The sequence below is a fragment of the Biomphalaria glabrata genome, chromosome 9 (assembly GCF_947242115.1).
Source record: "Biomphalaria glabrata chromosome 9, xgBioGlab47.1, whole genome shotgun sequence".
Lineage (NCBI taxonomy): Eukaryota > Metazoa > Mollusca > Gastropoda > Planorbidae > Biomphalaria > Biomphalaria glabrata.
The window spans coordinates 34845104-34858921 of NC_074719.1; the positions used below are offsets into that span (position 1 = coordinate 34845104).

Below are 13818 nucleotides of genomic sequence, written 5' to 3' on the forward strand. Positions count from 1 at the left end.
TTCGTTGTGTCGTGTGGTGCAGTTGGAAGAGAGCCTGGATAGTAGGAGAGATACGTAACAATACTTACCTCTGACTTTTTAATTATTAATGACTTTTTAATTGCTCTGTGACTTGGAACTTTCTCTCAACTTGTTGCTTTTTCTCTGAAAAGGTTTCTTTCCTCAGACTTTTTACTTTCCTCTGACAAGTTACTTCCCTTTGACTTCTTCCTTTTCTCTGGCCTGTTACTATCTCTCTGACTTGTTGCTTTATTCTGACTTGTTAATTTCACTCAAACTTAACAGTTCTTTCTGACTTGCTACTTGCTCTCTGACTTGTTACTTTTGCTCTGTTTTGTTGCTTGCTCTCTGACTTGTTACTTCTCTGACTTGTTTCTTAGTCTCTGACTTTTAACTTCTCTCTGACTTGTTAATGGCTCTATGAATTGTGACTTTTCTCTGACCTGTTACTTCCCTGACTTGTTTATAAATGTCTGACATGTTACTTCTCTCTCATTTATGCTTTAATCGCTGACTTGTTACTTACTCTCTGACTTGTTACTTACTCTCTGACTTGTTACTTGTCTCTGACTTGTTACTTTTCTCTGACTTGTTGCTTCTCTCTGACTTGTTACTTGTCTCTGACTTGTTACTTCTCTCTCATTTATGCTTTAATCGCTGACTTGTTACTTACTCTCTGACTTGTTACTTCTCTCTTATTTTTTATTTGTCTTTAAATTTTTGTTTTCTCTCTGACTTGTTACTTGTCTCTGACTTGTTACTTGTCTCTGACTTGTTACTTTTCTCTGACTTGTTGCTTCTCTCTGACTTGTTACTTCTCTCTTACTTTTATTAGTCTTTGACTTTTCTCTAACTTGTTACTTTTCTCTGACTTGTTACTTTTCTCTGACATGTTGCTTCTCTCTGAATTTTTACTTCTCTCTAACTTTTTATTTGTCTTTGACTTGTTGTTTTCTCTCTGCCTTGTTACTTCTCTCTGACTTGTTACTTGCTTTCTGACTTGTTGCTCGCTATCTGACTTGTTTATTGCTCTATGACTTGTTATTTCTTTCTGACTTGTCACCTGTCACTTTATTTTCAGAGTATCATATTCCACGTCGAACCCCACCCTTTATTTCCGTGGTTCTTTCAATGCGTCACGTTCAACTTTTTTCCAAGTCCGAGTCAGGAGTTGGCTTATGACATCTTCAGCTGCGTGGCTGTTTACCTGTATCCTCTAGTCATTATTGTCGTGGCCTACACACTCATTTTAATCAAGGTTAGTAGTACCATTTATATTTATCATTGTCCTTTTTTGTATACTGATGATTACATTGATTATTGCGCTAGCCAAGCTCCTTTCTATCACGTAAGTATATATATTCTTGCGGAATGGTATAAATTTCTTATAGTCCGACAGTCACGCTGGACAAAAAGGCAATCTTTTTTTTTTGTCAACTGAAAGGTGGCCAGCATAACAGAGATGCCCCACAATAATGCTTCTTTATAATACTAACGCGATGTTTTTAAGTCTCTTAGGAAAAAATGCGCTATTTTACTTTGTTACAAGGTGCATGTTTTACCCTATAAAGTAGAGATTTTGCATCACTTGATGCTTCGAACTAAAGCCATAATGAATCAACTAATTGTAATATTAAATGTTAGAACGTAACCAGTTTAGAAGCTACACTGCAAACACTTTCTCCCAAGCCAATAATAGCCCAATAGTTCTACGCACAAGATGCAATGTAAAACTTTACGACGTGAGCTGTGGTTTTCTATACCTTTGGAGGACTTAGACTTTCTCTTCTAATCGCTCAATTACATTGAGAACTAACAGAATGAAAAAGCAACTCTTCAGATTGATAGTCATTACCAGATCGTTCAATTTGGTAATTACTAATATATTCCCAAAATGACCGGGTATATATCCTTAACAATTTATTCATCCAAGCGAGGCTCGGTCACATTTTACTCTATTATACAAGTATCTATCATTTGCTGATATCAATAGTTAAACTAAAGCGACGTATGTCCACGAATATAAGTGTAATGTTAGTCAATTATGCGATTTCAAACAATCATTTGACGTAATTATTTTTTTATAAAACAATATTTGGAACAACCTTGGTAATGAAATATAAATCTGCGTCAGTCTTTTTTTTTCTTCTCAAACAATAAAAAAAAAACTTTTATTTATGTTCTTTTTATATAAAGGTCTTCTTTTTAGACCTTACCATCTATGATGTTTTTATAACCCAGGGTTATCAAGGCTACTTTGTGGCTAGCGCAAAGACCACTGGGATTTAACTTCTGCTAAAATACTCATTAGAGTTATGGAGACTCAATGACCTCTCAATTATCCCTAAGAGCTATGTTTTCCCATGTCTGTCTCAAGGGTCTAGAAATTCAAAAGCCCTTTTTTTATGCACCTAGAACGTAAATTAAGTGCTTTATCACTTAGCCATATATTTTTCAGTCAGCTTCAATTAAATATAAATATAATTACAATCTTCTCTAGGGATCATTTTTAAACAGAAGGAAAACCTATGTAGAAAAATAAAAGAAACTAATGATAAAATAGTTTATAAAAAGTATATAAAAATTAAACACCTAATCCAAAAAGTAAGCAGACAGCTGCAGAGTGAATACATAAACAATGTAATATCTAAAGATAACAACAAAAACCTAGGGTAATAAATTAAGTCTAAGAAAATGGAAACAACATGCTAAGCGCCATTGAAAGGAGAAGAAAACTTAACACATAATGATAATGAAATTAAAACTAGCATTCTAAATAAATAAGTACATCAAGAGCTACATATTATACATAAAATTAGTAGATTTATGTTAATAAATTAAGTGAAATAGATTTATTGTTCTAGAATTTCAGAATCTAAATATTATTTTGGTATCTCGTACTGCAAAGCAGACAAACTTACAAAAGCCGTCAATTCGTAAAAGGTATTGCGTATACAATTCTCGTCATTCACTGTTCTGTATATACCGTTGGCGTAGTCATATCACACATAGATAATATTCGTGAAACATTCAAATAAATAGTAAACACTGCGCTTATTATTAATCTTCGGAATCAATAACATTGTTATTAAGTATCTTATCATTTTATTTGATACAGACGTTACTTCAAAAAAATAAAGATGATTACGTTCTACGCGTCGTGCATTTAGTCATGTATATTAACCAATGACCTAAATAAATTATATCTAGATCTAGATCTACATTTAAAATCGAATCTAGTCGTGCGGTTTGCGCGCTGGACTGTCGTTCAGATTTATCGATGGTCCAGGGTTCAAACCCTGCCCGCTCCCATCCCCCGTCGTCCTGCGGGAGGTTTGGACTAGGAAGTAATTATCTTCAACTCTGAAGGAACATCCGAAACATGTAAAACATTTTTTACAAATCTAGATTCTATTTTAAGACTAGGTTGTCAATAGTCTACATCTAGGTCTACTTGACCCCGGGTACGCTATTCTGCATCAACGTGGCACTCGGGTGGAAACGATCGCTAGAGGAAGTGGTTAGGCTAAATAAATAGCAACAGAAAACTCATGTGGGAGCGTCCAAGGAAAGGAGAGAGATTTCCCATTGCATTGTTTGGTGTTGAAAGAGAAAACTAGTGGATATGAGGCGATGTAGAAGGCGTATTAAGATTCAGTCTTTCATGCATCAAGCCAGTATAAAGCTGGCCTCTCCACCAACCGACAAATGATTCAACGTTTTCATCACCTTCCCCCTTGGTGTCGCCCAACAACCTGGACATAAGCTTGAAACTAGTAGACCCTAATGCCACTAAGCTAAGTCATTCATCTAACGACTTTAATTCCGTGGATATGATTAATGCTTTCAAGCCCAGTGCTATATTTGCATTCACTGATTGGTAGTCATTAATAGATTCTGGAAGAGCAAGCTATGGAGCATACATCGAGTTTCTTGGCTTTGAATTAAATAAAATCTTAGGACAATGAGGAAGTGTTTGCAGTTTTTATGCCGTAGCCATGGCAGTCTGTGAAGTTTTAAAAGTCAGTGACACTCAACTCAGCAAGGGGCATTTGAGGGCAACACAGATTGTTGTGGTCATTGATTTAAAACTTGTTCTACAGTACTACAGGCTTTGCATAATACTAAACCATGACCCCCAAATATCGACACTGTCATTATGGCCTCACAAAACATAAAGCAACGCTATGACAACCCTGTAACTATGCAGTGGGTACCGAGTCACATATGTGTGACTGGCAACACTACTGAAGACTCCTTGGCCAACCAGGGAGGGCGAACCCAACCCACTAAAATGGTTGCAAGTCTTTATCATGCTATGGCTATAATTAAAAAAAAACAGAAATGTAAAAGTAGTTTGAGTGCCGAGACAAGTCCCAAAAAGCCCGTGGAGTCTAAGACCGCACTTCCCCGTGGTGGAGCTTGTCTAGGCCTGAGCAGGCTATTATAGCACAGTGCAGGACTGACCACTGTCCTGTTTGCTCATACTTCTCACGGCTATGGCCAAATTTTGATTTACGGCGCCCCCGCTGCGATGAAAAAAAAGAAAAAAGTTTCATATATTCTATCTGACAGCCCCAGACTTGCTTATCTCCGTCTCGACAGGTCTGGGAAATTAAAAATTATCGACCTTTATGGTGACATGTATACACTACGTAAGACAGCAGGGTTTCTGACAAGGGCTTATGCAAGAGAGGATTTGAGCCTCTAAAGCCCTCACTCAAATGGAGTTTGTTGATGATGGTGATGATTGGGAAATGATCGATAGGTCAATATTTTGTCAAATCTTACCTAATTGTCCCACATGAAACTGCTTGAGAATGGATAGGAGCGTATTTGGGCATCTGAGCCTGGCTAAAATCCTCTATAAACCATTTACCGTGTAGAAAGCCTTGGTAAGGTCCACGAAGGCATTGTATATATATATATATATATAGTATACTAGACTATATATATATATATATATATATATATATATATATATATATATATATATATATATATATAGTATACTAGACTTAAATTTAGTCTAAAATCAAGACTTAGTCTAAGATTCTAGATTTCGATTGCCTAGAGTTACAGTCTAGAGTAAGTTCTGATTATTTTATATTCTATTTCTACTATATTTATAATATTAATACTATATTTATATTTATAACTATTATGGCAAGGCCCATGGCATGTTCGAGAATAACCTTTTAAAGCAACTATAATTGATGGATATCATCAACTAAATCAAGCTCATTCATAAATTCACTAGCGATTTTTTATATGTATAAGCTTAACATGTTTTGCACCAATGTCTCACAACGGCTGATTAGAGAAATCTTGTATAAACATCAGGAGAAAATACGACAATTTAACTCAAAAAAACTATAAGAAATTAAAACAGACACAAAATAGACATTTAGATTCATAACGAACAAATATTGACAATTTATTACAGTAACACATTTTTAAAAACATCGTATAAAAATGAATAAATATTTTTAAACTACAATAATTTTTATTTCTACAATAATTTCTGTGTAAAATTGTATATCGAAAAATGCCGGGTACTTAAAGTAAGCTAGTTTTTTAAAAAAAAAGAGATCTTGGGTAAAAGACTCATCATATAAAGTACTGTAAATGTGTACTTTCACACGCTTGTTTCAGGTTTTTTCTTTTATAGACTCCATCATGTTTGATCCCATATACACGTTGTTTTTTTTGCGGATAATTTTCTTTCTATCAGGTACACTTAAATTTAAAGCCTAATAATGTTAGTTAAATTTATAATAAGAACTTAGAAATGCAAAGGATCTTTAAGGAAAAAGGTACTTCCGGCCAAAATTACTAATTATAGTTTTTAACTCAAGAAACGAAACGCATAGGCGCAACACTGCCCATTAAATAGTTAAATACTTAGCATCATTTTAAAGTACCTAATAATAAGTTAAAAACTTAGCAGTAGCAGATTTTGTAGCTATTAATTAATCTTTAGCACATTGAATGCGCAACGAGTAACACCCGCCAAATGCTGGCACGGAAATGCAATTTTCCAAAATGCAATTTTTACAAATATAAATTACTATCTCGAGTGTTTCTCACAATTTACTTTGTATTTTATCAAACTCTTCTTAGTTTTTTGACTTGTAATATTTTTTTACAATGATAAAATGGTGCGTTGACTATGCCAGAGGGGAAGAGTTTCTGAAGCTTATAATTGTAGAAAACGCTTGGCGACAGAGGCTTTCCCCCGTACAACTCTTAATTTAGCTTAAGGCGCTTCACAAAATATTTTATCTGACCTGTTCCATTTTGTGTAATCATATGTCTCACAAAACTAAAAGGACGTTTAGCTGCCACTTCCCTTCAATGGCTAATGCCTTCGGGAAATTATCTCTCAATTGGTAACATTGTCTCGGTACTTAATTCACGGGATCCTTCTCAGCCATCGCTGCTAAGCCACGTTTAGCCTAATTTTAACTTGTTCGTCTTAATGCGTATGTGACCCTTGGGAAAATGACTGTATTGAGGTGGTGGATTTTCATCCCCAGGCTAATACATTTGTTTGTTCTGAAAGACCGTACATTTTGAAACACGTCTCTAGCTTTCCAATCCGACATGAGATATTGTCATATACATCTCCATCGCTTGCAAAAATGCTGCAAAAAATATGTAACTTTCAGTTTGTTTAAGATCTGTATGACCAATGTTAACAGGGGGGGCTTTGCTAACCTCAACCCGGAGCTAATTATGCATAGCTTTCTTAAACATCTCTATAAATGTTTTTTAATAATAATACTTTATTAATCTAAATAATAACTACCTTTAACAAATAAAAAAAAAAAACTAACTTTAATATCAGAATCCAAAATTATTTTTTTGTGTTAACATCAATAAACTTAGCATACAATTTTTAATCAACAAAAAGAAACAAAATATATTTTAAAATTTTTGTAATGGAAAGGGGTAACACCTAGAATTTACCGCACCAGTTGACTATAACATATATTATTCTAACTGGATCATTAACATAAGTGACACAAATGTAAATCATGGTTTGGGCAGTGTCTAGACTATAAAAAAAACATACATGAAGAAACAGAAAGTCCTAATAGCAGACATGAAAATTTATCTTATACCTTTAAGCGAGCTATTCTTGTATATATATATATTAGCTTAGCCACGTTTATAGAATGCCAGAAGGTCGATTTCAAATGGACACTATGTATGGTGATCTAACAGAATGCAGGTGAGCCGCTGGTCGCCACCTTTTACGGTATACGGATGTATGCAAACGCAACATGAAGCTCTTCAGAATCGACACTGCGGAAAAGTGGCACTCGATAGATCCAGGTGGAGAGCGAGATTGTAAATGCTATACACAACAGTAGTAGAAAGAAGGGTAAAAATGCATCGGTACCTGATGACTAACCTGTGATGGCTGCTTTGTTTTATGGATTAGCCTCTTTAGTCATACAAGTAGTTTGAAAGGGAAAAGATCGACTTTCAAGACGTACAATTCCTCATGGTTGAGTCACTAGCGGATCCAGAACTTTGGAGTGGGGGGGCGATTTTTTTTCAAACCCTAACCCTAACGCCCAGTAAACCCTAACCCTATACATAAACGTGCGTACAGCACACACATATATATATATATATATATATATATATATATATATATATATATATATATATAAGAATAAATAAGCAGTATTTCTCAGTATTTTCATGCATTCTTCACTGCAGAAACGCATTCTCCTGACATCTACAGCTCTTTATCCATCAGTAGAGTTCGGGGCGAAGCCCCGACGCCAAAAAGCGTTTTCTTGCATTTTTCACTGCAGAAACGCCTGCTCCTGACATCTACAGCTCACTATTCATCAGTGAGTTTCGGGGCGTAGCCCCGACGCATAAAGCGTTTTCATGCATTCTTCACTGAAGAAACGCATTCTCCTGACATCTACAGCTTATTATTAATCAGTGGAGTTCGGGGCGAAGCCCCGACTCCAAAAAGCGTTTTCTTGCATTTTTCACTGCAGAAACGCCTGCTCTTGACATCTACAGCTCACTATTCATCAGTGATTTTCGGGGCGAAGCCCCGACGCTAAAAGCGTTTTCTTGCATTCTTCGCTGAAGAAACACATTCTCCTTACCTAAAGCTCATTATTCATCCTATTAAAAAAAGGACCTTTTGAATAATATTGTACTTGAAAAATATTCTAATTTGAATGTATACGCCCTTAATACATTGCAAATAAAACCGATTTGTTCCTTGAAAAGATCAGATACCCCACATATTTAGATTAAGGCTTTGAGGATCGCCGCCGAAAAAAAATGCAATAAATAATATTCAATAAAATTCAAGCATAAATTGTGAGTTATAGTCCCAAATTTAACTAGAAAAATATTAGATTGAGTAGAGGTTGGAAAAAAGGCTACTCATCTCAATCGTGACTCTTATACTGAAAATTTTTGTTTGAATTCTAACTTTTCCAAAGCAAAGTCTTTCTTAAAATAATTATGATAAATTCATGTGAAATTACATAAACTCTGTCTGGAAATGGGAGGGGCGGTAGAATGAAAACGATTTATCCTCGCTCCTTTTTATAATTTCTGCTAATGATTGCATTTGGCATTAAAGAATAAATTATATTAGTGGCTGATTTTTTTTTACATTTTGTAATTTCTTAACTATAATACAAAAAGAAAAATTATTGCTTTGTCCGATAAGGGAAAGGAGATGGCATGTATCGCCCCTGCCACCTTTTTCCTTTTATATTTACTAATCATAAAATTTGAGATTAGAGTGTGGTGCGACATAATATACAAATGGTATCACATATCAATTGTATAGAAATTCAACTATTTTTGTTCACAAACTATGATTCCTCCATAAAAATATGACCGCCCCCCCCCCCCACTCAGAGGGCTAGAGCGGGGAGGGCAGTACATGCAATCGCCCCCCCCCCTTACCCCACCGAATCGGCCAAGATACCTGAAGGAGAGCGACATAATATCAAATTTATATATCAATGCAACTAATCTTGCTCACAAACTATGATTTCTCCATAAAAGTAGGACCGCCCCCCCACTCAAAGGGTTTAGGTGGGAAGGGCAGTAGAGGTTTCGCCCCCCCACACACACACACCAATCGGACAACAGGGGAACGACATAATATAAAGATCGGTTAAAATATCAATAACAAGTTTTAATCATATAGATATTTAATTGATTCTTTTCGCAAGCTGTGATTTCTACAAATAAATTGGACCGCCCCCCCCAACTCAAAAGCTTATGGTTGGGGGGGGGGGGGCGGATTGATGCTATCACCCCCTCCCGACCCCACCTAATCGGCCAACATACTAGAGGGGGGGCGAAATAATCTAAAAATAGTTTGAAATATAAATAATTAGTATATATTATTAACATAAGTAATAAATTCGTATACAAATTGTGTGACTTCTATACTAAAATTCGTCCGCCCCCCCTTCGGGGGGGGGGTCGGCCGAGTGGGGGGGGCGATCGCCCCTACCGCCCCCCCCCTGGATCCGCCAGTGGGTTGAGTAGTCTACCAGCAAATGGGCGTAGCAAGGATTTGATTTCGGGGGATTCCCCCCCAAACACACAGACACAAAATGTGTATGTCTATATTATATAATAATATAATATAATATGTGTGTGAATGTGTACGTATTTTTTAAAATCTAACCCTTAATTCTTTGGGAAGACGCTTATTGTACCCTAGAAAAGGTTGTTCCATAAGTTAGTGCAAAAACTGTAGACACTCTGCCTTGTGTCAGTCAGGGGTTCCGGGCGAGTGCTCTGAGCTCCCCCAGCAGTGTCTGTGGTGCAATTTTGCTGCTAAGCTCTATTTCCGGTATGAAAAAAGCATATTTCGCTATTGACTACAGTTTAATAATGGAGCGATTAGTAGAAATTTCTAACCGCTCTTGGCTGCGCTCATGGAATTAGTTGACTGTAGTTTGTTTTAGATTTTATATCGAAAAGGTAACCATCTGTTTAGGAAGGGGATGGGGGTTAAACTAAAAATCTATAGCTTTATTTCTTTAAATCCCAAAACCACCTTAGCTACGCTCATATAAATTGGTGACTGTAAACTGCTTTAGAATAATATTATATTGAAGAATATGTTTTTAAACTAAGTGCTATCTGTAGGGCGGGTTTTACACTCAAATCCATCAGGAGGAGGTTTTAAACTTAAAGCTCTCTCTGAATGTGGGGTTAAACTCTTGGCTTGTGCTCATACAATTTTGTTTGTATAGTTTGCTTTAATTTTAGATTGAAGATGTGGTTTTTAGCTACAAACCCCGCTGAAAGGGGTTTAAAACCCTGTGGAAGAGGATTAACTTAAAGCCATCTGGAGGCTGGTTTGTAATACGAAACCCATTTTGGCTATCTTCATATTGCCTGGTAAATGCTGTATGCATTAGTCTAATAATGATGAAAAGATAGGCAATTTGTCATGGAAATAAAATTCTAGGGGGTTTCAATGTCGAAATCTTGCTTGGCTTCGCTTATGGAATTAGGTGACAGTCGTTTTTATTATTTTTGTGTTATAGAAAAAAGTTTTAACCTCAAAAACCCCTAGTGGGAAATTCAAACTTAAAACCCCGCTCTAGTGCGTTAGGGCAAGCGTTAAAATCGCTAAAATAAGCAAAATTAAAGCAAATAATCCGTCGTAAAATTGATACACACCAACCCTCCCCCCTAACCACTCCCATGAACCAGCCGTTTGGTGCTACATTCAACTGCCGTCTGCTACTCTTGTCAGTCTAGCTGAAAAGATTTAAATTTCAAATGATAACTCCCTGATGTGCCTACAAAATATCACTCTCTCCTGAAACATCTATAAAATAAAAAGTATACGGGAAATGTTTTGATTTGCATATTTGGCTCTTACAACTTTCTATTTTATTTTTAAATGAATGCACATGAAATAAAACATAAAAAAAACAGTTTTGCATTAATGAATATAAAATATATAAATATTATATTTAGATACATGCTCTTGCGACAGCCATTAAAAGAATAAAAAACCACGTTAAAGTCTGAACAATTTTAAATTTGGTACATGAGAAAATAACAAAATATTTAATAAATACTTAAATACTTTTTAAAAGTATTAGTACTTTTCATTCTTAATTATTTTTGATCAAATATTAGTTTTCCCATTAATCGTAAGAAACGTGTACTATACATTCAACTTGACTGGGGACATTTTTGTTTCTTTCTTTTCCTAGTTGTCAAGACAACAAACCAAGCATGAAGTGATGACGTCATTTTCGGAGAGGTCGTCTGGAGAATCCAGTAAATTTTCTTTTAGTGTTTTTAGAATTGGTATTTAAATCATATTGTTTATGTTTTTATTTGTGACTTTAAAGAAAACAGATCACAAACAAAAGACTCATGCATCAGTTACATACACAAAGACATTTTTGAGTTACAGAAATAGGTCACACACTAATGAGTCAGTTTATCAGCTCTGACACATCTTTGAAGAGACACTTCTCCACCACTTACAACTCTCAGACTTTAAGGAACTGTCACAAACTTATCAGTGCTTTTCAAATTTGTAATTTTCGTAAAGGTTCAATATAAGACTCATGAAACTAAACCAACGGAGGCTCCCCTCTACTAGCCTGTTTTAACTATTGTTTTGTTTAGTAGAAATCATAGCATATGTAAATATACTACCACCCTATTATTATGGCTAGTATTTCAATACTTACTGGGATAAAGGCAAAGCCGAAGGTCTAGTCCACTGGGTAATTAAACCATACTTATTCTTTGAACCAAGCAGTTGTATGGAGTCCCTCCATAAAACGTCACACTAAGGAACGGAATGTTGATAAAAAATGGCATTTATAAAGTTGTAAGCCAATCCTACAGTGGTCTTGTCTTGCTTTCCTATGGGCCTAGTCGTCTACTCTAAGGACAGTTTTTCCACCGGAAGCCACGTTGGGGTTGAAAGGCGTTGATCGTTGATTGGGCGGACAATTATACCTCTTTCTTTCAACGGCAATATAATCAACATTGTTGATATCGGCCAGATGCTATAAGGAAATATAGAAAATACATTGATATATGTTCCGATTTTTAAAAAAATAAATGACAAATTTAAAAGTTACATTTTAAGCTGAAGATTATTTCCTACTTCTTACCCGTGTGACAATGCTTTAGATAGAATTACGATTTTAACAGATCGAGTTTTAACATTAAACAAAAAAAAATTTAAAAATTACTTTCAAAAAAGCTTATACTTTTTTTTATATAATCTCATGTTATTGAATGTGTATTAGATGTAGACCAACAATAATAAATCTGTGCGATTAGAATTAGTTTTACCAAATATTTTGTATAGCACTTTTTTATACGTAATAAATCTAAAACTTTTCTAAGCCAGTTGGGAATGGGGTTGCGAGAGAACGAATGGTTTTATCTTGAAAAATCCAGGTGAATATTACCTTTTTGAATGTATTTTAAAATAAAAATAAAAAGTTACAAGTTAAACTTCCTAGATTGCAACTTAATGGTTCTAGCGGCCTCAGGCTTTACTAGGTACTGTTGACAGCATCTGGGCCTGATGGTATTCCAGCTAGATTACTCAAAGAACTAAGCATCAAGCTAGCACCAGTGTTCAAAATACTTTTTCAGGCATCTCTTAACCGGAGCAGAGTACCAAAGGACTGGAAAAAAAGCTAATGCCACCCCCTATTTTGGGGCGAGGTGGCTGAGTGGTTAAGCGCTTGGCTTCCGAACCTGTGGTCCTGGGTTCGAATCTCGGTGAAGACGGATTTTGAATTTCGGGATTTTTAGGGCCCCATGAGTCCACCCAACTCTATTGGGTAACTGACTTTTGTTGGAGAAAGTAAAGGCGGTTGGTCGTTGTGCTGGCCACATGACATCCTGCTCGTTGACCGTTGGCCAAAGAAACAGATGACCTTAACATCATCTGCCCTATAGATCGCAAGGTCTTAAAGGGGAACTTTACTTTACCTTACTTTTTTACCCCCTATTTAAAAAAGGATAAAAATCTGACCCAAGAAACTACAGACCAGTATCACTTACCAGCATCACATGTAAAATCCTAGAACACATAATATGTAGCAACATCATAAACCACTTAGACAAACTTAATGTCCTTACTCCATACCAACATAGCTTTAGTAAATATAGATCATGTGATACACAACTAATAGGACTAATTGATGATTTTTCAAAAGGTTTAGATAACAGTGAGCAAATAGATACTATCTTACTAGATTTTACTAAGGCTTTTGACAAGGTTCACCACCATAGTTTGCTTAAAAAAATATTTTGATGGTCCATTGCAATGACCTAAATTCTGCCAAGTCACTGGTTTTCCTGGCTAGCTCAGGCAACCCATACCATGCTCTAATAGCGCTAGAGAAGAAAGATTTTTTTCGAAAGGAACATTAAAGTAAAATCTGATTTTCAATAGCTATTAGTCTTGTTTATTTCTTATCTAAACGTGAAGGACAGAAATAAGTTGCTTTTATGCTGATGAGGGCACTAATTAAAAATTAAATACAATCTGATTATTTAAAAATTTTGAGGGAACTATTTAAGTATCATGTATTACCGCTGCTTGTCACGCTACTGAACGAAATTCGCTGCATAAAAAGTTCATTAAAAGTGTGCGTGATATTTACAAATAACATGCATCCATAGCCTTCATAAAAATATAAATGTTTTTTTTATTTTTTTATTTTAGCAGCTAGTTGACTAGAAAAAACTAAAAGGCCTATTTCAATTTGCGTGAACATTTTATGCACATTTTATAAATAA

General features: G+C 35.5%; 1 protein-coding gene across 1 annotated transcript in view; it reads left to right on the forward strand.

Annotated features, from left to right (window-relative positions):
- LOC106076219 (adipokinetic hormone/corazonin-related peptide receptor variant I-like) overlaps positions 1–13818 on the forward strand; it is a 48903-nt gene that overhangs the window by 12896 nt on the left and 22189 nt on the right. The window contains exons 3-4 of the mRNA XM_056042935.1: positions 1082–1258; positions 11250–11316. Of these exons, the coding sequence (XP_055898910.1) occupies positions 1082–1258; positions 11250–11316 (244 nt within the window). The remainder of the gene's footprint in view (positions 1–1081; positions 1259–11249; positions 11317–13818) is intronic.